Here is a 27,326-nt window from a genome sequence, read left to right as displayed (position 1 = left end):
TCAATATTGATCCACAGTATTTAGTGCAAACCTGTACACTTTGTAACTGACTTTGTTAGGTACGAAACAACGTCTTTGGAATACAGGAGGAAGTTTTCCAAGGACAGCGTAGCATATGCATAAATACAAACATGAAATACGATGTTTTACAAAATACTAGATACAAACCAGGAACAAATCAATAACTTTGTTTGGCCCTTAGCCAATGATCTCACCCTCAGATGTTGCTTTCTGGGCTTCCAGTAGTGCGTGTTGGAATTTTAGGAAGGAGTGTGGCAGTCTGAGTGTCCATGGAGTCAGAGCCCATGTCTGTAAGCCACAGTGGAGCAAGCACAGCTCTGACACCGTCAGTGTTAGCCAAGGCACTGCAGGTGCATTAGCACTCAGCTGAGGAATTAAAGGTCCTTTATAACTGCATGGTAGGAATTTCACATAATACTTGTAAAGTAGCTCCATAGGGCCAGTTAGTGTTGCTGTTTAACTCAGTAAAGATGGGCTAGATAGCCCTTGATAAAGATTTATCTTTATTAAATTGGAGATTTCAAATCAAGAACATGATCTCTATTCCAAGTTTGATCTGTGTTTGGAAAGAACATTCAGAGCATTTGCACTTAATATCTGTGTCTTAATGGTAGAGCTGTACACCAACTTAACTCTGTCAAAAAACCCTGATCTTGAGTTAGTTACACTGTGAGCAAGCAGAACATTTTCCCTGTACTTTGGGCACAGGAATTCCAGTAAACTTGGGCTTTTGTGCTTAAAATATCAAGTGGATGATTTCATCCATCAGCAGTTATTATTTCTGCAGACCGTGCCTGTAGCTGTGTCTGCCTGGGATTAGTCACTGTATGCAAATGCTAATTTGACCTATTACATTCCTTTCTTCTCTGCTGGGCTGGGCCCTGTGTGCAGCCCTGTGGCTCTCCCAGCCCCAAGCATCCTTTCACAGAGACAGTCCCTACACTGAGCCAGAGATGAACCAGCACTCACTGAACTTTCCAGGAGATGTATGAACAGGCTGACTTAAATGTATACAGTTTCATGTAGTAATGCTCCTGAGCTTTATGCCTGTTTGTTTTTGATTATCAAACCACTTTGTCAGCCCTCAGTAGCTGGAGAAGGCACAAGTGTCTTTTGAGCACAAAAGGAAGGATTGTGAGTACATTTGTAAATGAACTCATTTCCTGGAGAGGTGAAACAATAATGATAGAGAAAAGAGGTAGTACTTCCTTAAGAAGTTGCCCAGAGAAGCTGCCCCATCCCTGGAAGTGTCCAAGGCCAGGTTGGACAGGGCCCAGAGCAACCTGAGATAGTGGAAGGTGTTCCTGGCCATGGCAGGGGTGGGACAAGATGGTCTCAAAGGTCCCTTCCAGTCTGTGATTCTATCAAGATTTCAAGTGAGTAAGCTATGTGATTTTCTGAAGTGCTGAAAATCCAGCATGGCTCAGGCAGGTAGCAGCAGTGTTGACACTCCTTTCACTTGACTTAAATGTCAAAATTAAATGTCAAAAACCGGTTATCTCACAGTGTGAATTCTACCTGACAAAGATAAGCTCCTCTCATTTGGCTGGATGCATATTTCTAAAGAAAAGAATCACCCTTTAACTGTGGTGTTTCTTCAGCTTAGGTGTTGGAATATTGCTGGAGCAGAAGCAGAAAGAGCCTGGGTACAAAGCATTGCTGTCATGTGAGGGTTTTGTTTTCTTCCCTGTGTGCCCCCAGTAATGGATAGTTCTGTAACCTTCTCGTGGTTCAGAATTGCTGACTTAGACTTGTTGGGGTAGGAGAAGACAGGGGAAAATTCTTTAACCTGACATGGATACATTTGATACTATAACACAGATTTAATAAAGGTGTGATATAAAAGCATTTGTTATTAAGCATATTGTTTTGGAAATGTTCGAGCCAATTCATCTATATATTTTCATTTTTATAACTCAAATGAAGTCTGTATTACCAACTAAAATACAATCTTTCAGTAACATCCTCTTTGACTGTGTGATTAAAACATCATCTGAAAAGAAGGTTGCCCTTTGATATTTTGCTACTTTGCTAGAGCCTGTTTTTACTACCTACACTTTTCTGTAGAAGACTTTTGAAAGTTGTGTGGGGTTTTTTATTGTTTGATTTAGGTCTGAATTTTTTGTGGGTCTGAGGAGAACCATCTGAGTTTGTTTGGGCCTATTTTTTATGTTACATGTTCTGTGGGATTTCATGCTTTGGCCATTTCCATTTCAAGCCTTGCTTTTCAAGTCTTAGGAAGCATGTGAACTTCTTTACTGATAGCATGAAAATACTCATACATGATGTATCATCAAGTGATGAAATTTTGCTCTCAAAAGTTTTTACTGTCACTGTGATAATTGATATGCATGAAGCTAACAGGAACTCTTAAGCTAAAACCAGCTTTTGGTTTTGAAGACCAGGATTTTCAGGAATGAACTGCAAATTTTTTTTTTGTATCTGTGAGAAATCAACATAAAGGTTGGAAGGTTTACAGTATATTTTTATGCATCGTATTTTTCCCATAAGTTTATAAGCTGCATTTCTAGAACTGGAATAGAATGCCACTTTAGTTTTCCAGTCAGAAAACTTCAGCATTTTCTCAAAGAGCTTTTATGTTAACAAAAACCCAAACAGCAAAAAAATCAACAGCGTTTACCACGTTTTGAGTTTGGACACTATGTATTTTACATGTTATTTAATTGAACCATGAAATTTCCCGTTTTGAGTGGAATTGCAAGCTGAGAAGGGCTATGTTTATGGAAATGTAGATAAATTACAGACTATGTGACTCTCAATTAACACATGGATTTGGGAGTCCATTAGTCCACTTCTGCATTAGGCAGTTAAAATTTTACAGTAATTTTACAGAAAACAGTAATTTTTGCTGCTGTTAATGAATTAAAAGCTTTATCATAATATTTATTGTCTTAGTAATTTGGTTCTACTAGCAAACAATGGCGGAAGGCTTCCTGAAAACCTTACAGCCAGCTTTGGATAATGCATTCTGCACACTGCCACAGTGTGATGTGAAGATGTACTGTTTTCATTAGGGGTGAGGGAGGAAGTTTGCTGTTTCTCTTGGTTGATCTCCTGTTATGTTTCTGCACACATCCAAAGCACTTTATTTTGTATGTTCTGTTACAGGCAGAAGGTTCCTCTAGTGCTTCTTCAGGAAGTCAGGCAGCTGATGTCAAAGGGAATCAAAGCAGTAATCCACAAATCCCATGCCTGCTGTCTATGCCCACCAGAAACCACATGGATATTACCACCCCTCCATTACCTCCGGTAGCACCTGAAGTATTACGAGTGGCAGAGCACAGGCACAAGAAGGGGTTAATGTATCCCTACATCTTTCATGTGCTAACCAAGGTATGGCATTTTGAAATGAGCTACTGTGAGAAAATGATTCTGTGAAGATATCTGGCATTTCTGGCTAGAGTATCAGATTTTTACCTCCTTTTTAATGCTCTAACTTCTGGTCACTTTTTAGTTGTTTGAACCTGCTTTCCCCCCTGTTTTCTAAGCACTGATATGGTACATTGTTCTAGTAAATATGAGATGGCTATAATTAGAAGTGCTTATTTAGAAAATTATTTTTCCCAACTATTTGCAGTTATTTGTATGTATCTCTATGCATGGGTGTATATGTCTGTGTGCGTGTGTTTATGCAGAGTCCATTTCCATCTAAAAATTCCTGCATATGTGCTTTGGTGTCTGTGCCAAGTCTTCTCTATTTTCAGTATTCAAAAGTACTGAGATTGTTTTCTCGCCCAGTCTGATCCCTTCCATTACTGGTAGCTGTCCCCTAGAGAAACACAACAGCTCTAAGAAATCCCTTTTGTTTCAGCAGCTAGCAAAATGGCACTGTCCCCTTGCCTGTTAACTTTTATTCACCTTAAAAATCCTCTTCAGGACAATAAGGACCACAGGCAGATCTGAAATCCATCAAACTAAAAGTTACTGCATCAGGGTTGAGGTTTGGATTTCCTATTTCCCATTTGTTTATACCATAGCTCGTGTTGCTGTCATGTTCTTACACTTTTTGGTCAAAGACAAGTGAAGAAGAATCAGAAGGTCGGTGATGACCATTGATGCCAGTTCTGTTTCACACTTTGCATATCCAAATATTCTTAGCATGTTTAAATGCTACTTGATGTTTAATCACAGAATCATTTAGGTTAGAACAGATCTCCAAGATCATTGAGTAAGATTATCTTGATCTTCAGGATAAACTGTTAACCCATCACTGCTAAGGCCACCACTGACCCATGTCCCCACGTGCTGCATCTGCGTGGCTTTTAAATCCTACATGGATGGGGACTCCCCTGCTGCCTGAAGCCACTTCCTCTGTCCTGGAAGCAGAGCCTGCCCCTGCTGGCTCTGCTCTCCTGTCAGGGAGCTGTGCAGAGCTGAAGCAGGTCCCTCCTGAGGCTGAGCCCCTTCCCAGCTCCGTTCCCTTCTCTGGACACACTCCAGCCCCTGCAGCTCTTCCTTATTGTGAGGGGCTCAAAACTGACCCCAGCATGTCCAGCACAGGGGTGGGCACTGCCCTGGCCCTGCTGCCACGCCAGTGCTGAGCAGCCCAAGGTGCCCTGGTCCTTCCTACCCACCTGGGCTCCTGTTCAGCCACTGCCACAGCACCCCCAGGGCCTTGCCAGGCCCTCTGGCTCAGCCTGGAGCTGCAGGAGGTCTCTGTGACTCTAGTGCAGAACTCTTGAACCTTGTGGTGGGAAAGACCTTTGACACATAACCTTACATCTAAGGTAATGTTGTCCAGTTAAACCTGACAATATCCTAATGTAACCACTTCAAGGTGTCACCTTCAGAATTCATTACTGCGATAGTTTAAATAGGGGGTTTTTTTAAGAGAAAGTAGCACAATGGAGTGTTTTCTTGTCAGTGTTAAAAATAAAGGTTGATTTTTGGGGACAGTGCAGTCAGTCATTTTCCAAGAATATCTTAACATGTTTGGATGTGCAGTTATAGAAAACAGTGTCGCTGTTTTGAGGGAAAATGTTGGAAGGTTCTTTCATGCTTTTTTTTCTTAAAAGGTATAAATGTTAAATTTTTACATAGATGTAGAAACCTAGCCTTATTGTAGTAATTCAAACCCAGCCTTATTGTAGCAATTCCCAGGTAGGTGGTTTTTGCCACATGTGCTCATGCATTGTTTTTTTACAGTGAGTCCCCAATAGTGTTTCAAATCCTGCAGCAAAAAGTCAGACTGGTGTTTTTAGACCGCATGAGTATTTTTTAAGATAACTGCCTGAAATCTAGATCAGCTTCACATGTGCTTTGGCTGTCTAAAAGCGCTTTGCTCTATTTCCATGTGTGCTGTTTTTCCAAGTGCCTGTATTAAAAGAGCAATATTTAGTTAATCCTCACATGTCTAGACAAATATGTGTGTGATGGAGAAGGAAAAGAGGACAGCAACAGAACCCAGAGGAAATGAAGCAGGCTGGGCTAATCCTTCCCTGAGATCCACATTTGTCTTGACTAGCTGGACGTGTATTAGGGTTGGATTGGGTTGCTGTGCATACCTGAATGCTTCTTGTTCACTGTAACATGTCATATTTCTCTGCTTTCTTTCATGCCAAAGGGTGAAATCAAAATCGCCGTTTCTATAGAAGATGAAGCCAACAAAGACTTGCCTCCTGCTGCTCTCCTGTATAGGCCAGTGCGTCAGTATGTTTACGGAGTCCTGTTTAGTTTGGCAGAAAGCAGAAAGAAAACTGAAAGGCTTGCTTTTAGAAAGAACAGACTTCCACCAGAATGTACGTACTGCACAACCCATGCTTTATTCCTCTTCCCTTTGCTGTGGTTTCAGAGCCACTTGTACCATGGTGTGAATGGAAATTGTTGCTAAGATCCCCTCAAGGTAGCTGAAGCCAGAGGAATTTCATGCCTGTTGGATGCTGTGGATAAGAGAAAAAGATGTTGCTACTTTGAAAGTTTATTTCCTATCATAGTTTAAGAGTTATAAATGTTGCTATTTCTAAGCAAGCTCTGAAGCTTGGTTTTGAACATTTGCTTAAGCTGCTGCCAGACCTGCAGTGAGTGATGTCAGCTTGTGATGTCATTTCTGTGTATGGCAGAACTGGATTTTAGGAAACTTCTATTCTCTGCACATGTACAAATCTGCCTGCTTTTTTCAAAAATCAGAGGTGCACAGGTTAACTTGCCCTGGCTTCCCAAATGTGTCCCTGAAGGTACCTCAGGGAACTTTGCAAGTATCATGTGTCCTCCAGGTATTGGCATACAAAAACCTAGTTTAATTAAATGCCACAGAAATCAGGGTGTAATGTAACCAAAGGTAGCCCTGGGTAAGGACAGACTAGACTTCTGCAAACCGCCTTGTCAAAAGATCCTTTGATTTGTTCGGAGATACAGATGTTAATCTTCTAATTAATCTGAAAGTTGTCTTTTAAGTCTTCAGTTTCCAGGAATTACTGTCATTTCAGTCCTCGTTCTAGAGTGTTTTTGTTATAATGAATGCATACAAGGAAATGACTGAACTTTGCAGCAGCAGCAGCTTATAAAGGTTACAGGAATGCTGAAGCATTCAGTGCAAGGCAGCAGCAGCACAAGTATTTAAATGTGGGAGTCTCCTGTCACTATGGTAAATTTAAGAATCAGATACTCAGAATGTATGAAATCATCATTCACAGGCTTCATGTGTAAAAGGATAAAAATAACTATCAGTTGTAAACTTTATGTTCATTCCCTGCCCTCTGCTCTTTCCATTTGGGATTGAGAATGTTTTTGTACGTTTGTAGTGAAGATGGTAATCTCCCAATGATGTTTGAAAAGCTGTTTATCTTTGCCAGTTACTTTGTGGGAATCAGTATTTACTATTACAGTATTTAGTATTACTGCTTGAATAATACCTCAGCACACCTACTCACAAACTTCTTACTTCTTAAGACTCACACAACATGGTGATATTTTGGGTTACAAGGTCATTTCAGGATTAAAGCAGTGATTTTATTTGCAGTCATGATGTATCCTCATGAGAATTCTGTCCTGAAAAGCGTACTACAGCTGTCTTGTGGTGAAGTGGCTGAGTGCTGGAGGTGTGCTGGAGGTGTGCTTCAGGTTAATCTCATAAACCTCCAATGTTCTCTGTAGGCTACTGGGGAAGCCTATATAATCTCTATTTTCTCTCCATTTATCCTGCTTCCAGAGTTTACCTCTGGAGGGTAAGCACACTGCTGCTGACTTAGTTTAGTTACAAGAGCTCTGGCAAATCTTGCTGCAGGATGCATTCAGCTACTGACCTACTTCTAGCTTAGGACTGACCAAGCTCTTAAAAAAGCAGAAGCCGATTTGAACATATGCCCAAAAGTTCCTGCAAAGCTGGCAGTGCCAGTAAAGATGGATTTGGGCTGCTGTGCAGGTATGGGGTGTGAAACGGCTCTGGTGCAGGAGTGCCTTTATTTTGGTTGGCTCTCTTACAAGGCTTGGGCAGTCTGTGCAAGACCTAAGGAGAGAACAGTGTCTGAAGCACTGATTAGCCTTCTCTAACTTTTTTGAGCACCCAGACTATAATGAACTGGTGATGCTCATTCTCCTCCAGTGTCTACATTGTTTTGCTGCTCTCAGAAATGAGTATGTTATGAAATGCTGTAATGAAGACAATTAAAAGAAAATCTAGGTATTAAGATATGTTAAGAGAATCAATAAATTAGTTTCTGAAGAAATGGAAATGATCCTTAAGATTTATGTAGAGAGGTAATGAATATTAATACCTAAAATCTTGTCATCTTTGTTGTACAAACCAAACACTGGCAACTTAATAATAGTTCCTGAATAATTGGCAAGGATATTGTACATGAGGGTTATGGGAAGCTGGGAAAAATGCATAATAAACTGACACATCAGGATTACTACTAAATATATAGATGGCAAGATAATGGATCTATCATGAAATGGATGGCTTCTTGACTTTTAAATCATTATTTTTTGTATGAAGTTTAAAAGCCAGTGAGAAACAACAGAAGCAGCAGTCAGTGGGGTTCTTCAGTGATGAGTGTCTGTGTACATGGCCTCATCTGTGCTCTCAGAGGACAGGAGCTGCTGGGTCACAGAGTGCCTCATTGTGTTTGGCTGCCAAGGGCACGGTGCTGCCCGTGCTGCCCTTCCCTCCCAGGGGGTGAAACCAAGGCTCTCCCTTGCTCTGCTTGTCGAGCCCTGGACCAGGTTATTGTCCAGGATAAATCCATGTGTGTAGTGAAACCATCTGCTCTCTCTGCTCAGTGGCAAAAGGCTGGCAGAGCTCCTGCTTGGATCCCAGGGTTTGTTACTTTGAGCCCAGCCCCAGGTGACCTGCTGTTCCCATCACGCATCACTCAGCCAAGAGGAAAGCCGTGTCTCTTGGGCAGTAGCCCTCGTGCAAAATCAAGTGTGCTGAGCTCAAGCTGTGCTGTCAGGAAGGATTGTAAGGTTAAAAATCACAGTAAATGAATAAGACCAGAACCTGGAGCTTGGCAACCAGAGCTCTGCTGAGGTGCTATGGCTGGTGCCTTCAGAGTCTGTAATGGCACTCAGGTGTTCATTAAGCAGGTTGCTGTTGTGCAGGTTGATGCTGACCCTCTGCTTGGATTAGCCTCAGCATGTCATGAGGGCACTGTTGAAAGCAGAGGTCCATAGATTGTGTGGTGCCTTAGGCCTCAGTGAGCATTCAAACGTGCTGAGGAGCAGTAGGATGAGGTTGGTATGCAAACAGTGTAATACACCATGGTACATTACATGCTGATCCTAGTAGTAGTCTGTGTAGCTTTCAGGGTAGGCACTGCTCATGTCTCAGTGGAAGTCTCCATACGTGATTCTGTCAGCTGAGGATGCAGGGAGTTTGGCAGCAGTCTCAGTGGAGATTTTTCAAAGGTTTAAGGAACGCCCTGGAAAAATTAGTGGATATGGAGAAGTACTGGATCCATCTGTTAGGTTAAATGCTAATTTTTGGTGGACAGTGCTAGAGTTGCTTGTTAGTGGATTCAGCTGCAATTCCTCATCCCCATCACTCAGAGAGGAAACTCTATTCCAGCCCACTAGATTGATCTCTGTGTTAAACCTTTGCACAAGAAGCATGGTTACCTTCACCCAGCTGTGGGTCCTCAGCACAGGGCATGCATCTGCAGGAGCAAGTCCAGAGAAGGCTATGAAGGTGTTCTGAGGGCTGGAACACTTCTGCTGTGGAGACACTCTGGGAGGACTCTTTATCCTGGAGAAGACAAAGCTTCAGGAAGAATTGGAGCCCTTTCCAGTACCTAAAGGGACTCCAAGAGAGCTGCAGGTGGACTTGGGACAAGGGCTTGGAGTGACAGGACAAGGGGAATTGCTTCCTGAGGGCAGTTATGGAATATTGGGAAGAAATTCTTCCTTGTGAGAGTGGTGAGGCCCAGCACAGGTCATCCTGCCACAGTGGGGGATGGAACAAGGTGGGCTTTAAGGTCTGTTCCCACTCTAGCCATTCTAGTGATCTTGTGTATTATTATTTAACACAACATAGAAGGCAGTGTGCATCTCTAGTGTAACCTTTGTAGCATGTGGCTGAATAAAAGGCTGAGGTATTCTTCCTGTGACCTTCATGTCACAGGGCTGTGGAAGTTTTCATCCACAGATTAAAAGCTTTGAACCGTATTTGAATGTTGAAACGTAAGGTAGAAAACATAGACATAAAACATTCCATTCTTATAAGCTTGAGAAGTGTGTTCAGTGTAAGTGAAAGAAACACTGGAAAAACACTGGTGGTGTGTACAGCTTTGCTTCTGATATCTAAAGCAATTACAGAACAGTTTGAAAGCAGACATAAAAGACATACTTTTATTTGTATTTGCTGTTCTGGGCCTAAGCAAGCAGAGAAACCCAGAGAGATGAGCTGTACACTAGGGCAGGGTAGCTCGGCTGGCTGTTAGAGCCCATCTTTAGAGTGTGGTGGTGTATAAAACCTGGAAGCAACCAAAATAGAACATGATTTTATAGTGAGGTGACCAACTAAATATGTCAGAGTGTTTATTTGCGTTGCTGTGCGTGATTTTGTAAAACTGCCCTGAGCTCTGTGAAGAGTAACTGTAATGCTGGGCTGGGTTTATTCATGAAAAGCAGGAGAACTCTTTGGGGTGTTCTGGAGCTTTGCTCTGTAATCCTGACCATCACCTTTGCTGTGGTTTGCCTGCCCTTGGCTATAGAATCACATATTAGGTTGCTGCCCCATTGCTTTGTAGCCGTCAGGCCTGTGCTGGCACCAGTGGGATGTATTCCCCAGGCTGTATCCAGTGGATTTCCAGCAGAGTGAACAGGTCTGGGCTCCCTCAGGGAATCCCCCTGGACTGTAACCTGAACCTGCACTAACAAGTTCCTTGAACCTTTCCACACTGCATAACTGGCTCAGAGTTGGCAGGGTGCAGGCACACTGTGAACTGTGTCAGGCTCGGGTTGCTTCAAGGCCAAAGGTATAGTGTCTCAGCCTTGACTTGAACTTGTCTTCTGTTCTGGTTGTCTTCAAATAGAAGAATGGAGATGATTTAGTAGCAATGTAGAGTGAACTGTCTTCGTGCTGATGCAGATGAGAGGGAGATTAGGCACAAAACCACTAACCTCTTCATAGAAAGCAGTGCAATAAATGGGAAGGCTTAATATAAAGTAGTGTTTTGTAAAATGTTTAGGGAGAACTCCACACTTGCCTATATTTGAGATCTCATTCCATTGCGGTAGCTGAACAGCTGCAGACAAGTATAATAATACCAGGTTTAAATATGATTCAAATAGAATCACTATGATCATATTGTTCTTAAAAGACCCCCTCTGGAATAGGTTTCTCATCGTACACAAGTGTTGTCACACGTGACAGTATGACCACAGACAGATATGACACAGATATTTAAGTAGAAAACTGCACTTTTAAGTTAAAATCACAGAATGGTTTAGATTGGAAGGGACCTTAAGCACCATCCATTTCCAATCCTGCTATGGGCAGCCACACATTCCAGTAGATCAGGTTTCTTTCAAGCCCTGTCCACCCTGGCATCGAACACTTCCAGGGGAAATTGTGCTGTTTGTTTTAGAAAAATGTGTGTATTCCCTCTATGTTGTATATTCATTTGAAATTATTAGCATGACATTCCTGGTGTATGCATGTCTGTATACACCTAATTTGTAAGTGATCACAATTAAAAGTATTTCATGCAGGGTTTAAATTACCTGTTTGGCAGTGTAATCCAGCACACTACTGCAGTCTCACAGTGATGCTTTTTCAGTCAAAATCTCTTGCATGTAAAGTTTGAAATAAATGCTGGAATATGAAATACTAAGGCTGATTTCTTTCTGTTGTTGCCATCCTGCAGTTTCACCGGTGATAATTAAGGAATGGGCTGCTTACAAAGGCAAATCTCCTCAGACCCCTGAGCTGGTGGAAGCCCTCGCCTTCAGGGAGTGGACCTGCCCAAACCTGAAGAAGCTGTGGCTGGGCAAAGCTGTGGAAGACAAGAACCGACGTATGAGAGCGTTCCTGGCCTGTATGCGATCAGACACACCAGCAATGCTCAACCCAACTAATGTGCCCACTCATCTTATGGTGCTCTGCTGTGTGCTGAGGTCAGTGTCACCTCCAGGGCCGTCAGAACCCAGGAAAGGTTTTACTCTGGGATCTCTAGAAAGTGCTAATTCATATTTGCAGCCTCACTGGGGGAGCGGGTTTGGTTGTAGAAAAGCATGTGTGTAGTTCTTTATCAGTCTCTAAAGGATTGAGGGGAATATAAAAAAGGTCTTGTGTTGCAAAGAGGTTTTATCATTTCAATTAGTTTTACCTTAGTGTACTCAAGACTTCAGCTCAGTAAAAATAAACAACTTTTGGGGCCTCAGAGGGTTCTGTGGGTAAAGTTGCACAACAAAAGCTTCCAGAAAATGTCATAAGTTCCAAAATCCTGAACTATTTAATTTTCACATTGAAAATTGACAGATGAATTGGGAGATGCTTACGTTTGGGGTAATTATTTAAGACAATTAGCTTATGGTTCTTTTAGAATCCAAGGTAAGCATCTTAAACATGGTAAAATTTAAGCCATTTCTGAGAATGATAAATGTAAATTTGTCTTTGGTTCTATTGGACCTCATCTTGCCTTTTGAGCACTGTTTCTCCTTATAGGCTACTTGGTATGCAAAACAAGTGTTATCTTAGAGCTGCTCTTTTCCCTGCCCAGCATGTTTGTGTGCTGTGCCATGTCCCTGTGTGTGTACCCTGTGTGTGCCCTGGTGGTTTGTGCCGGGGCACTGACGGGCTGTGCTTCCCTGCAGGTACATGGTGCAGTGGCCGGGGGTGCGCATTCTGCGCCGCCAGGAACTCGATGCTTTCCTTGCCCAGGCGTTGTCTCCAAAGCTCTATGAACCTGACCAGCTTCAGGAACTCAAGGTAATTCTTAACTAGGACTTAGATAATTTGAGAGATTTGTTTCCAGCTGATGCAGGAATTAACTGTAGTGGCTGATCTGTGTGTGCCTCACTAAAAGCCTGTACTTTCCAAAATATTAGTCATAGCAGCTTAAAGTGTTGCAGAGATGGCTGCAGTGGTCTGCAATGTCCATTTTCCAAACACAACACAATGCATCAAAATCACAGTGTGGGTTGGGTTGGGAGAGACCTTAAATAAGGCCCATCTCATTCCACTCCCTGACATGGGCAGGGACACCTTCCACTATCCCAAGTTGCTCCAAGCCCCATCTAACCTGGCCTGGAACACTTCCAGAGATGTTGAGCCCATAGCCTAAATGATATCTAGGTGTATAGATTTTGGCAAAAGTATCTACTGTAGAGTCACCAAGTCTCACTTCTCTCTTAAGATCTGATGCATAGGGGAAGAAACTCCAGTGTGAAAATCACTGTTCTTAGAGACCTAAGAAAGGAATTCCCAGAGAAAATATTCTTGCCATTCCAACACAAATCAAAAGGCCACTAATAGCAGATAATATTTTGATTTAGTAGTATTTTTTTTAAAATTTTTTAATCATACATAAAGTAATGTGGATTACTTCCATAAGATATGTTGGTTAGCTGGAAGATGCAGTAATTCCCTCAGGGTTGTTACTGTCCTCACAGGAAGCAGTTTGTGAAGTCAGACATAAAGAGCAGTTGAAATTGATTGAACCCAGCCATGTATCTGCAAAATGAGCAGGAGAGTCTTTGGGCTCTTAAAGGTTGCTTATGCATAAGGAAGGTGGTAATGGAGTTTCATTTTAAAATTTAATACCAAGGTCTTGAAAATGTTCCCAAGCAAGGGCTGATATTTTGAGAAGTATTTCAGAGAACACCAGTAGTGATATTTTCTTATGCTAGAGCTAAAAATACACTTGCTGCAAGCAAATCCTTTTTGCTTTGACCACTACCTATTATTCACTGTTTAGTTCTACCTTAGTGTCCCTATCCTACATCCTAAATAAAGCTGTTGTGTGCATACACACTACTTTGTTATTAAGAAATCTTAAAGTGTTCTTAAAGCAAAATCTTGAATCAAGCTAATAGAAAATCCATGATAAAGGAGTTGAGAAAGAAATGTGTTACATGGGAAGAAAAATGGAATTTTGCGTTGAGCTCATTCCTGAGATGTTCTGCCACACACCTAAGAAGCACTTAATTATTTGGAATAAAATTTTGAATGAAGTTTTCTAGTGCTAATTTCCTGTAAGTGTCTTTAGAAATAGTTTCCTGCACTTTGTGTTGAGAAAATTGGGGTTTCTGTTTATCTCTGGTCTCCAGAGCAGGTGGATGGGACAAGAGCTTTTCTGAAGATGGCAGCTCTGCATGCACAAGTGTGAGGTTCTGGTGCATTCTTCTGCTCAAACCTCTGAAAGTCTGGATGACCTTTTAAAATCCCTCTGTTTGCAAGAGTTTTGAAAAGAATGTAACTATTGGAATAACTTTGAATTCTATCTCACTGCGATCTGACTGTATTTACTGTGGTTTTAAACAGATTGAGAATCTGGATCCCCGTGGAATCCAGCTGTCTGCTCTCTTTATGAGCGGTGTGGACATGGCTCTTTTTGCCAACGACGCCTGCGGACAGCCCATTCCATGGGAGCACTGCTGTCCCTGGATGTATTTTGATGGGAAATTATTCCAGACCAAGCTCATCAAAGCAAGCCGGGAGAAAGTTCCGCTCATCGACCTCTGTGATGGTCAGGTGTGTAGTTGGCAGGGTGATGGAGTGTCCCATGTGTCCACAAGGGTTCCATGGCCTGGCTTGTCATTTACCACGTGTGTCACCTCTGCTTTAAAAGGCAAATATGAGGAAAATGGCTAATGGGTGGGTTTTGCTGTTTAGTTCCTTATTTCTTGATGAGTAGGATGGCATTTGGGTAGATTTGGAAGAAGAGGCATCAAGTTGAATTTGATTTTTTTTTTTCTCTCTGAAAACGGAAACACTGATATGATGAATGGCCAAGTTGGAAACTCTGCTCATTTGTTCAAGTCCCACCTTTTTGGGTCAGACTGTCCAAAATACTAAACTGCACTGGATTTGTAGTGAAAGAAAATTGGTGTTTTCTAACTGACTTGACAGATTGTGAAGTCATTCCTGGGGTCCTCAGCTCAAAATCTTTTCACATTTCTTACAATCTTAAACATTTCTTAAAATACGAACGAAGGCCTTTTTTGTGTTATCCAAATCATGCGAAGTTACTATCTACCTGTAAAACCAGGAAACTGATAAAAGAGTTTCTGTTTAACAACCTAAACTTTTTTGTTTTTAACTTTTTGAAAGATATGAAATTGTATCCCTTCTTTTTTTGTGAATTGAGGGAAGCTGATCCCAAGTTTGCTTTTGATGGTGGCTGTGGTCCCTTCTCAGGGTTATAACCCTCCAGGCCTGTATACACGGACTCTGGGTTGCAGTCCAGGTCTAGGATGATGATTCTCTCTCTACTTCTGTATTATTTTGGGTTTTCCTTTGAATTTGTTGTGTAAATGTAGCTTTATACAATTGCAATAAGAATTTTAATGTCCCTCTGTGACCTTCTCTTTATTCCTAGGCTGAGCAGGCAGCCAAGGTTGAAAAGATGCGTCAGAGCATCCTAGAAGGATTAAATTTCTCCAGGCAGAACCATCCTCTCCCTTTCCCACCTCCACCTGCCATGCCTTTCTATCCAGCTTCTATGTATCCTCGACACTTTGGGCCAGTCCCACCACCTCAGGGCAGGGGGAGAGGCTTTGCTGGTAAGTGATGGGACAGCGGTGCCACACGTCACCATACCTTGCACATTCCCAAAGCTGATAGGTCTGCTCAATTTCATAGGGAAAATACAGAAAAGCAAGTGGTGGGCTTGTGTTGGCATGTGCCTGCCACTGTGTTTTGGGGTTGCTTTTATTAGCCCAGTGATATGGAATGTGCTGTATCGCTACATATTTTCATCAGGATTTTAGTAACTGTGCCAGATCAAAATATTTTTACTGTTTTTGTAGAAGTAGAAAAAAGAGGAATAGATTGACACTGGGCAATATGAAAAAACTTTGATTTGCACAGTAAATTGGTTCAAAACATTTATAAATTATCAGACACAGTTTAATTGTCAGGGCTAAAGACAACCTTTTCCCCTCCCCACTCCTCTGTGTTTTGCTGCAGTCATATAGCCATTGGCACCCTCAAGTGTAAATACTGACATAAACATTGCAGGCTGTTCCTAGAATTGCTCACTTCCTCAAAATCTCTCCGTACCAAGGCCCAGAGGTGAAGATACTGGCCACAGGCATTTCAGGGGTGCCGTGACTGTAGCTACCAATGCTCACTGCCAAAAAATTGTCACAAGCCTTTACCATGCCACAGAAGTTGGGATCCCATCCCAAGCCCCAGGGCCTGCCCTTTGGGTCAGAGCTCCCTGCTGGCTGGGACAGCAGGATGCCTTTGGCCAGGGCTCCCTCGGCGGGGCTGCAGTATTGCCTGCGGGAGCGCGGCCCTCCCGCCTGCCTCTGCAAGGGTGGAAGGAGGCAGCAACCTCTCTGCTGGGCTTTCCCAGTTGCCTGGCCCCCTCACAGCTTTTCCCCTGTCTTTCTTTACCCTGGGTCTAACAGGAGTCTATGGCTTTGGAGGCCCTTATGGGGAAACAGTAGCCACAGGCACTTACCGGGCCTTCCGGGTGGCGGCAGCGGCAGGACACTCCGGAGCCTTCTCTGGCAATGACAGCAACAGGACTAGCAAGTTTCAGGGCGGTAATTATACCCAAACCCCTTTTCTTAGAGCTTCTGGCAACGGCTTCCTCCACTGTACGGGTTGGTCTGAGGCTTTCCTTCTGACTCCCTGTCTCCTTAACTGTCTCAGCTTCCCTCTCTAGAGCCTGCCCGGCTGCTGTCCGCTCTGCTCCCATCCCTGCCGCAAGCCCCCAGGCTCCTCGTGCCAGAAACCTCTTCCAAACACAGGAGAGCCCAAACCCGGCAGGCAGCCTGTCTCCCACTGGCCAAGAGGGCATCTGTAACCCACTGGCCTCTGTATTAACAGGGATTTTCCAAAATCTGGGGACAGTTGAGCTTTTTGCAAAGACCTAGCATAGAAATGACTGTCTTTGGTATTACTGCTGAGCCCTTCTTTGCTGGCATCAGTGCTGGTGTGGACACAGGAGTGGGATTTACTTCCCTACCTGTGTGCCCATTGCTTACTTCCTGTATGTGAGATGATGGAAGCTTGTTGAGGGTACATTTTTCCCACATATTTAGCTGTTGTTTCTGGCCTCTGAGCTTTTATTCTAAGAGCAATCATACCTCTAGTGCTTCATGTATGGATAACTCTGGCCCTGCATACCATCTGCATTTGGAGCTGAAGGACTTGCACAGGGAAGTAGGAACCTTCTGGATGTAAGCAGTAGTGTAGTTCCCAGCCTATAACATTTGGAGACTAATTATGGCTGCATAAATGCTGTGGTTTGTAACCCTTTCGGTGCTGATGGTCTTACCAGTAACATCTTGCTCAGTTCACATACCTGGATTTCTTGAAATACATGTTATGCCCCAGAGCTGATTTAGTATAAAGACATGAGCAACTTGAACAGAAGATGTAGTTGCATCTTAGACAACTGTAACTTCAGCTGCCTTCTTTGAGGGGAAATGATAAACACACCTTTTAAACCAGATCTGTTTGAATGGTACATTTTTATAGCAACTTAGTGTTAGTACAGCTTGTCCAGCCTAGTAAGTTCTTTATTGCCAATATAATCTGTGTGATCTATGCTGACACTTGCTGTTGGCTAAAAAGTGCCTTGAACCTGCAAGAATTCCTTCTTCTTCAAGAATGCAGGAAAAAAAACAGTCTTCAGCCAGCTTGTAAAACTCCCCTGGTTTCTTGAGGCTTATCTCAAGTATATTTTCAATTACTGAAACGGAAGCATTCATGTCAGACAATTTTTCTTTTCAGAATTCATATCTATTTTTAAAAAAGGGTGGGGGAAACAGGCTCTTGGAGTTCTAACACTTGTGGAATACTGCAAAATGAGCAATAACCTCACAGTATCCCTAGAGGAAATGGGGTGGTGAAATATGGGCAGACCAGCTTTCCATTCGTTTGGAACTTTACTGTGATGATTGTGAAGATCAAAGTTTGGTTTTGCTTTTATGTGCAGGAGTCCAACCTATTCCTTCTCAGGGAGGGAAACTTGAAATTGCCGGCACTGTAGTCGGCCATTGGGCTGGAAGCAGACGTGGACGAGGGGGTAGAGGGCCATTTCCTCTGCAGGTGGTGTCCGTGGGAGGACCAGCCAGAGGGTAAGTGCCAGCCTGGGGATGTGCTGCTCACCTGGGGTTTAATCACTGGGGAAGCAAGGAAAACAGAAGCTGGAAGCAGTAGAGATTGCATATGACACACTTTAGGACACATAGGGTGAATTATACCCACTGCATATTCAAGAATTCCTTTTAAGATGCTTTTCACCAGTTATAGGTATAAGCATTTTTGTGTGCAAATAAAATTCATACTCAATCTGAAATATATATATATATATATATACACACACACACAAACACAGTAAGCATTTTTATGTGCAAATAAAATTCATACTCAATCTGAAATATATATATATATATACACACACACAAACATAGAGGTTGCTTTTGAGTGAGGAAATGACTTTGGGACTTTTCCATGAAACCAGTAGATGCATTACATTAAACACCTTTCCTTTTTGTGGAAGGACATTTATCAAGAAGCATGATAACAGTTTTAACAACTACATTATGTAATCCTGTGAAGCAGAAAACACTTGAAGGACATTTCTGAGTTTAATAGTTCTCTGTTACAGTTCTCATGATGGAAGTGTGCTTAAAAGAATATTAATTTCTTTAGCTCTTCCACTTCATTTCACTACAGCTGAAGTTATAGGTGCACAGCATGTCTGAAACTCAAGTACTTTGTTACAAAAATATCTAGTTTGTTACTTTTAAGATGGTATTTTTTCCATAGGCTTGCTGGTTCTGTGCCTTACAGAACTCTCTTTATCTTTTGTTAAGGTTGTGTCTATTACAGGAGACAATCCTAAAGGACTGTGCATTGTGTCTGTCTGTATTAGTGCAGTAAAGCTGATGGATTTATTGCCACCTGTAGCTAGGGAGCAGCAGTGTGAAAGACTGCACCTCATGAATTTCATCTCTCTGTTCATTTACTCCAGTGTGCACTATGGAGCTTCATGCTGGAGTCAGCCAGAGCTGTTGGAATGCATGTCATGTTGGGCTGAGTGAGGAGCTGGGTTAATCTGAAGCCCTGGGAGAATTGGAGCTGCTGTGGGGCCAGGGAGAGGCAGGAGCTGTGGGAACAAATGTGAGCAGGTTCACTGGCTGCAGAGCTGATCTTTTGAGGGGACCTCATTTAGCTAGGACTGCCCAGTTCTCAAGAATGAGATCCAGCTGCCAAAACAGAAGCATTGAGTGTTGTTTTAGGTGTTTCAGACAGTTGTCAGGTGCCTGGGTGGGTGTGGGGGCAGGTTTGGGAGCCCTGCACTGGTCCAGAGCAGCATCTGGAGAGAGGGGGAGTGAATAAAGGTGGGGAGGAATGAGGTTTGCTTGGGTACCGGGGGACAAAATAACCTTTTTCACCACTGAAACGAGGTTCTTGTATGATCATTTGTTCTGCTCTTCATGAGGATACATGAACAGAAGCTGGTGGCTTCTCCCAGTGATGTGCACTGTGTGTCCTGCCATCCTGCCAAAGCCAGGGTCTGTGGGCAGCCTGGGGCTCAGAGCTCAGTTACATCCATACAGGACAGCAGTTCCTCCATCTCCTGAAGGGGGAAATACCTGGATTCACACAGAGCATCAGCAGCCAGGAACTGAGAACCCTCCTTATCTGGGAAGTGAACAGATCACTGAAAGGGTGTTGCTGCTCCTGCCAGTACCTTTATGACAGAGAAATACCATTTTTCAGTAGTAGATTTCAATTTGAGATAAAATGCCTGAAGTTTCTTTTTGTTGGAGGTACTGTCTTAAGGCAGTATGGTTTGGTGCAGATTGTCACCCCAAAGAAACAGGAAAATTGTCAATGCCAGATCTTCCTCTCTCCATCAGATCAGCACTGATAGGGCATTGGTCACATGCAGAGTTACTAGAATAGGCCAGAGGTAGAATGACTGCAGGCAGCTTTCCTGTTTGGTCAGTTGGTGCTAAAGTAGAACCAATAGGAAAATATGATCATGTTAAGGGTTCTGCCTAAAGACAGAACCATAGAAATATTTTGAGTTAGAAAGGAGCCACAAGGATCATGGAGTCCAACCCCTGGCCCTGCACAGACCCCCCAACAATCCCACCCTGGCCATCCCTGGCCAAAGGCTCTGGCAGCCTCGGGGCCGTGCCCATTCCCTGGGGAGCCTGGGCACTGCCAGCACCCTCTGGGGGCAGAGCCTTGCCCTGAGATCCAGTGCTTTAACAGCAGGTTCATATTGGCAGAGGTAATTTCCTACAAAGGTCACAACTAGGAAACAGCACAGCAGGTTGTCTTAGTTCATGGCCCAGTTCTGCACACTTGTATTCCATTTTTATCTCTTTCAGCAGAGGGGATTGAGTCAGGCTTGTTCACCCACCCCATTGCCTCATGTCTCTGCAATGCTGAGTTCAGATGTTGTTCTTCTTGTGTAAAATTGTACCAGCTGCTTTGCATTAGCCTCGATCCAGCAGTGGATTTAGTGTGATTTTCTGGGCAGGAGAAGTTTTACAGCTCCTTGAAGGACATGCTTTGTCCTTGTAAAAAGAGAGCCAGTGGGGTTGGCAAGGAGGGAACACAGTGAGAGGGACTCACGTGCAAACCACAGCTCCTCTGTTCATTCTCTGCTGTCACTTCTAAACCCCAGAATTTGATCTCTTAGTGCCCAGTGTGGGAATTCACAGCATATGAGAGGAGACTGGGGGGCACAGCCCAGTTCCCCTGGGCTTCATTCAGCTCAGGGGCCTGAGCAGCACACAGCCAGCCCCAGTGGAGTCAGGGGTCACACCACCACCTCCTACTGCCAGGCAGCACATCCAGAGCAAACATAGGGCATTCCCAGGCTTCTAGAGCAATCCAGGATCTCTGGTAGAGAAAGCAAGGAATTTTTAGAACATTTATATAAGAGTTCTTGACATAATGACTGGGAAATTCAGTTTCTGCAGCTGATGGAGTTAAAGCAATTGTAGCTGAATCCTGGAATTGCTGCGGTTGGAAAAGACCTCTGAGATCATCAAGTCCAGCTGTCAACCCAGTACCCAGCACCATGCTCACCCCTAAGCCGTGTCCCCAAGTGCCACATCCATGTGTTTTGTGAACAGTTCCAAAATTATGACTCCAGCACTGCCCTGGGCTGCTTGTACCAGGGCTTGACAACCCTTTCTGTGAACAAATTTTTCCAAATATATCTAATCTAAGCCACCTTCCCTGGCACAGCCTGAGACCAAGGTGGGAAAGTTTGGTTTCATCTGATGTAATCTGTACTGAATCACACCAAAAACCACTGCCTAATGTGTCTTAGTTGGGAGTCTCCATTGGAAGGCATCCCAACTTACCAATTGCCACATGCCAGATAAAGGTGAAGCTCATTTATTCCCTCAGTTTCTTAGATAATTTTGTACCTACACAACTTTTTAATTCTGCCTTACTTTCTTTTATCAGAGCCTGTCTCATGTGTTTACGTTGGGAGCTGTTACTTAATGAGGGAAATGTCTTTTCATGCTATTTTTGTATGGTGAAAGTATTTTGAGCTCTGGTTTTAAAGTGCCATGAGGATAATTTGACACTTGGAAAATGTTTCTGCAAATCTTGAAAATATCATTTATTGTTTCTTTTGAAAGGAAATCTAGAAAGAGACATTTTATTGCTCCGGACCCAAAAGGTTTGTCGGGTTTGATACAATTGCAAGCAGCAGAACCCTACAATTCCGAATTAGGTATCTTTCCTCTTTCAAAATGTGTTGATGATAGGCACTAGACAGTAAAGCTAGGGAAATAATAGTCTGGCAAAACTAAATGCAAAGCAGTTGTAAAGAAAACTGATCAGTGTTTTATTTTCTCCCCTTATCCCACCCCTGCAGGCGACCTAGAGGAGTTATCTCCACTCCGGTGATACGAACTTTTGGAAGAGGTGGAAGGTACTATGGGCGAGGTTATAAAAGCCAGGGAGCAATTCAGGTAATGAAGCCATGTGCCTGACTGCAGCACGCTCTGGGACGGGCTGGGCTGGGCTGCACCCAGACCAGCAGCACTGTCACAGCTCCAAGTGCTTCTGGCGACCCGTGGAGGCTGTGAGCCGCACAGCGGTGACAGGACAGGCTGTGTCACAGCTCGCTTAAAGCAAACTTTGCTTCTACAGACAGATGTGGAAGAATGTATTTTGACATGAATCTTGTGCCTACACAGCTCTAACCAGCCATGGGAGTAGAAGAAAATTTAGAAAATGGGAGAAATACAAAGCTGAAACAAATTAGCAGTTCTGTTCCTGCCCCCACTCTTCCCCAATTTTTTTTCTGGGACCACGGTCCAGACTCATGAAGGAAAGTTTGTAGCAGTGAAGGATCTTTGCTGCTGCCATGCTCCAGATCTAAAAGGTCACTCTAAACTTGGGAATAGCGGAGCAGCCTTTCCTCCTGAGCATGCAGGTTCCTTCCTGGTGATACCCTGCCAAGCGTCCGTGGATCATGACTTCTGTCTGTTCCATGGATCCTTCAAATATAGCTGAGGCACGCTGCTGACCTGTATGACATGTCAGTTGCTTTCAGAGTTCTGTTTTTCTTCCTTTTCCATGGTTCTGGCTGCTATGCAGTTTGGATGAATGAGTAGTAAATAGTTGGAAAAACTTCCACAATAAATATGTCATATGGACATGCCATTTGTCAGAGAGACCTGAGAGTAGGGGGGTGTTTTCAGGTGTCAGACAGTAAAAGAATGTTCTCCAGTAGATAATGAAGGAACTATTAACTTCCAGTAAAACTGACTGTTTTAAAGGTGTAAAAATTCAAATACTTCTCTTCCTTGTTAAATTGCTGTGTATGCAGACTATATGTCTACAAATGTACCTGTGGATCTGAAACTTTACATTTTAAGTAGAAGAGAAACCACTGTGTTAATAATAGAGCATCTAATTTCTGATTTAAGCTTTGAAATAACGGAAGTCCTGAAAACAAGCTCCCAAATACTCCAGGCTTACTACAGGTGTACATATGGGAGTATAGTTCAGGTAATAGCTGCAGGTGTCTTGACAAGTGCCATCAAGGTTGGGTATTTGCATTTCTAATAATGATCTGTAATTTGGATGGTAAATACTTGTGATCACAAGGACCTGTGTGTAAAATTGTGCCTGGAGAAGATAAGTGGCATTCTCAATGGACCTGAGCTCATTGCATTTTGTGGTCATCAGGGCCATGTAGGATGTTTCTTGTATAGGAAGATAAAAAAGATTATTTAAAATGCACATGGCAGGGAGAACTTGGGAAAGTTCCCATGCAGTGAGTGGACTGTGAGGGCCAGGTGAGGCTGGGAGGTGCCAGTGGCCCCTGTGCCTCACTGAGGCAGTGCTTGTGCAGGACCAGGCTCAGCCAGAGGCACTTCCTCCCCTCAGCTTGGGAATCTGACCAAAACAATCTCTTTGGATTTATCCAACACACCAGACTGCTCTGGTTTGTCCCAAGATGAAACTTTTCACTCTTGTTCTGGAAAGAAACTAAAGCATGTCTTGGAAGCTGAATTTAAGGATGTCTGTAAAGAGGCACGGTGACAGTGATCACCCATACCTGTGCAATGGGACTGAGAATTGTGATTATCTGGATAATGAGAATGCTGGAGAACAGCAGTTCTGACTCACCTGCAAAGTTCTTCTGTAAAACCCTTCAACAGCTTCCTGCAGGTGTTCCAGTAGGTGACAGTGGAGGTTTTTATACTGCAGAGCTGTTTGCTGCTGTTTGAGGCATCCCTGTCATAAGCCATTTCTTAGCACTTGACTTTGTGAACAATGTGACAGACCAGTGTGCTGCTTCTTAGCAGCCTAACCTGCTTATTTTGGTTTGTTTAAAGGCTATTATGTTTCTGGAACACTAAGATTAATTACAAATACATAACTAATTGTATGCTGCATCAGTCTAGTTTTTTTGGCTGTACTCAGTCTTGTACAATTTTACTATATGCTTTTTTATGAAAGCCTTTCCTAATCTTGCAAGCATATAGCTTGGTGCAGGGAATAGTGCATGGTGCTTCTGCACTCCTCCAAACGCTGGCTGGAAACAGTCGTGTTTGTGTTTGAGTAACACAGAGTCCTGCCACTGAACCACAGCACACGTGAACTAAGGAGCAAAGTGCAGCTGGACATTGATTCTCAGTTTTGGTGTTTCAGACATTTATGTAGCTCTGATGTTGTAAAGGAGGGCAACAGCAAAGTTAAAACTAAAGCATTGCCCCAGGGGCATCAGAAGGCTCTGGGGAACACCGAAAATCCTCTCCATGTATTTTGTGGGCCACTTCTTTCAGCAATGCCTAATATTTGGTGTTCACTCACGACCCTGTGCCCTGCATGCTGCCTGTTGTAGTGTCCTTATATCAGACTGTACATTTATATACATTTTTAGCACTGGTTCTTCAGTAATTCTCTTCTTTTTTTAACAACTAGGGCAAACCTCCTTACGCTGCTTCAGCAGAAGAAGTAGCCAAAGAACTTAAGTCAAAATCCGAGGAATCTAAATCCTCACTTGTGTCTTCAGATGGATCCCTGGCTGAAAATGGAGTTGTGACTGAGGAAAAACCAGCTTCCCAGATGAATGGGAATACAGGAGACATCAGGGCTTCCAATCAGTCTGAAAGTGCCTTGAGTAATGACTCTAAAATGTGCAATACGAATCCTCATTTAAATGCACTAAATGCAGACAGTGTTTGCCATAAAGATGATGCTCTTGAGGCCACTGTCTTAAAAAAAGAAGAGTAAACTTATTTTTTATAGAGGGTGAAGGATGTTGGGAAGGGTCAGGATTAGGAATATCTGGAAAGAAAGAGAGCCTACAGTTACGTACATTTTTTCCTTTCCGTAAGAGAAAAATGAGGACTTTGGAAATTCGGATCCCTCTTTGATGTCAGAGATTTAAACAACACATTTTTTAGTTTTAACCAGTTGTAGTCAAAATGCTACAATAAAACAAAAAAAAAAAAAAAAGAATGAAGAGCATTTGACTCCCGCACTTAAAATGAAGTATACATAAAGTTTAAACTGGTTATGACAAAAGCTTGTAGTTTTGTTTTTTGAAATATAAAGAAAACAAATTTTGGCAGTCTTTAAGTATATATAGCTTAAAACTATAATTTTTAGTACTTGGCACCATATGTATGCCATTATATTTGATTTTGCATTACTGTGTCACAATAAAGCTTTCTTTAAGGCTTTGATTTCATGATTATGGGGGGAAAAAGGCACAACCACAGTTTTTTCTTTCTGAAATCTCATCACCGTTGCCGTGGTTCTTTTGTGTTAAAAATGTGCAAACTCTCGAAACTACCAATTCTCAGTAACACTGCAGTTCTGCTGAGTTCAATAGACATCATACATATGTTACGAGCGAGTTAAACGGAGATAAACTTGAAATCATAGAAGATGCAAACGACCTTTCAAAACAAACACAATGTGTTAGGAAACTTTTTGTGACTAATACCATGCATCCGTGATCAATGAACTATGTGGTTTTGAATCAGACGTAGACCATTAGTACTACTATTTGAGCTAAACTTCTGCATGGTTCATGATTTTTAAAGTGTGTAGTTAATATTATGCATGTTATTGTCCTCTTTCTTCCATTCTTACAAGTACTGTGCCCATTTGCAAAACAAAAAAAGCTAATAATCAGTAATAGTCCTATAAAAGATGTTAACTATGTTTAGTCATTGACTGATCTTGCTCTAACCTTAAAATTTTGTGATTATTGACCTCTGTTGCATTTATTCTAAAACTTAAAAAAAAAAATTATCTAGCCGTTTTGAATATCAACGTTACCCTGGTGTACTCATTGCTGTATGCATTATTGTTCTCTGTTGCTGTTTTATGCCTTCATATTAGCAAATATGAAATTCTGTGAAAAACAAAAAAAAAACGCTTTGATCTTCAAAAAAAAAAGTACCCCCCTTCTGTAGCAGGAAACAAATGGCTTGTTCTTGAGAACTTTCCCATCAAGAATTTAGTATAAGCAAATATACCTGTATCATTTTGATGTTTTTGTTAGTGTTTCCAAACTTAATGTACTTCAAAATCAGAATCATTTCTTTATATTCGTTTTCATATAATTCTCCTGATGCTCTTCATCACACATTAGTGATCAGAAATGAGGTGTAATTCCCCATTCCCTGCCCGCCAGAGCTAAGTAGGTATCTTAATGTAAGTTGAAGGGAGTTCTGCCCCAACTCATGGATTGTGCAAGAATGAACTACTGTTGGGTTTGGCTGGTTGTAGATGGATTGTGGTGTGGTGTCTTTGAAGGCTATTGAATGCAACTTACAGTGCTTAATAAAAATCTTTATTCTTTTAGTATAAAATACTGTATGCCTTTTTTGTCAAGTATTTTTTTAATTAACATGTAAATAAAAGTTTTTCCTATGCCCAAGTCAAGTGGTTGAGTTGCCAGGATCTGTGGTGTCCTCCTAAAAGGCAGAGAAGGGAAGCATGGCCTTTGGTTGTGGCTGCCCTATTCCTGGCAGTGCCCAAGGCCAGGTTGGACAGGGCTTGGAGCACCCTGGGACAGTGGGAGGTGTCCCTGCCCTTGGAAGGGGTGGCACTGGATGGGCATTAAGGTCCTTCCAACCCAAACCATTCTGGGATTCTGTGATTCACTCGCTGCTGGGGGACACCACACCTGGTTGGAGTCATGCCCTGGCTTGCTGGTGTGTGCAGCTCCTTTAGAGGTCCCTCTTAAATGTCAGATGGGTGAAGAGATGCAAATGAGCCAGAAATAACGGGGCAGTTGTTTAAAGGAAAAGAACTGCAGGTGCTCACAGAGGTTGTTGGGGGTGGGCAGTGAGAGAGTGGTGGGCAATGCCTCTACAGAGCTGGGATCCAGTGAGTCTGTTACACAAGATCCAACTGACAGAACACGAGGAGCTGCAGATTTACACCTTGGTGTAAGCTGGGGGGCTTTCTCCCCTGCCGTGCCTGTCTGCTTGCTGTGTTAGCTACAGCCTGGGGTGAGCAGTGGGCACAGCTCCCCCTGCCCCGAAGCACAGCTGTGTTTTCCACAAGGGACAGCAGTCAGTCTCTCCTGCAGCAGCGGGAGGGGTGGCATCCCTGCCCTCCCTGCTCCGTGCAGTGTGGCTCGCCCCATGCCAGCCCTTCTGTGCTCTGACAGCATTCCCACTTCTGCTTCTCATGCAGCTGCAGGACAACCCCTGTTCCATTGCCCAGCAGGTTTCCTTTTCAAGCCCAGACTGGGAGCTGGCACGGAATAGCCAGCACCAGCAAAGCCAAGGTGCATGGCCGTGGTGTGTGTGGCAGTGCCAGTCCCGGTGCGGGTGCACTGGGAACGGGCTGGGACGGGCGGGCTGTGAGAGCCCAGCGCTGTTGTGTGACCCTGCAGCCCGTCCTGCCTGCTGTCCCAGGCAGCTCCTGCAGGACAGATGCGTTTAGCACTGACACAGTCCTCACAGAGAGCTGAACTGACTCCAGCATCGGTGAGCCCATGGAATGACTGGCCACTGCCTGGGCTTGCTCCTGAAAAACATTTTTGACACCTGAATTTATGAGTAGAAATAGAAATAGAAATAGAATAGAATATGAATAGAATTAGAATAGAATATGGGATATTTCAGTTGAAAGTGATCCACAAGGATCATTGAGTCAAACTGCATGATCCCTTCAAGGCTGATCAAAAATTTAAGCC

General features: G+C 43.0%; 1 protein-coding gene across 3 annotated transcripts in view; it reads left to right on the top strand.

The window, feature by feature from the left end:
• Positions 1-25,706, top strand: part of FAM120A (family with sequence similarity 120A) — a 47,559-nt gene extending 21,853 nt beyond the window's left edge. For 2 of the 3 annotated variants that reach the window (XM_054280693.1, XM_054280692.1), the window contains exons 9-18: positions 3,151-3,375; positions 5,606-5,780; positions 11,349-11,598; positions 12,298-12,412; positions 13,967-14,176; positions 15,024-15,207; positions 16,060-16,197; positions 17,598-17,739; positions 21,522-21,618; positions 24,086-25,706. In XM_054280693.1, coding sequence (XP_054136668.1) covers positions 3,151-3,375; positions 5,606-5,780; positions 11,349-11,598; positions 12,298-12,412; positions 13,967-14,176; positions 15,024-15,207; positions 16,060-16,197; positions 17,598-17,739; positions 21,522-21,618; positions 24,086-24,397 — 1,848 coding nt within the window. In that variant the 3' untranslated portion in view covers positions 24,398-25,706. The remainder of the gene's footprint in view (positions 1-3,150; positions 3,376-5,605; positions 5,781-11,348; positions 11,599-12,297; positions 12,413-13,966; positions 14,177-15,023; positions 15,208-16,059; positions 16,198-17,597; positions 17,740-21,521; positions 21,619-24,085) is intronic. The other variant, XM_054280694.1, reaches the window with a different exon arrangement.
• Positions 25,707-27,326: the final 1,620 nt, after the last annotated feature.

This window comes from Melozone crissalis, unplaced genomic scaffold (genome assembly GCF_028551555.1).
Source record: "Melozone crissalis strain CALT ecotype California unplaced genomic scaffold, PUWL_Pcris_2 ptg000029l_1, whole genome shotgun sequence".
NCBI classification, from domain to species: domain Eukaryota; kingdom Metazoa; phylum Chordata; class Aves; order Passeriformes; family Passerellidae; genus Melozone; species Melozone crissalis.
Note: the sequence above shows the minus strand (reverse complement) of the source record. Positions and strands in the feature narration are given on the sequence as shown.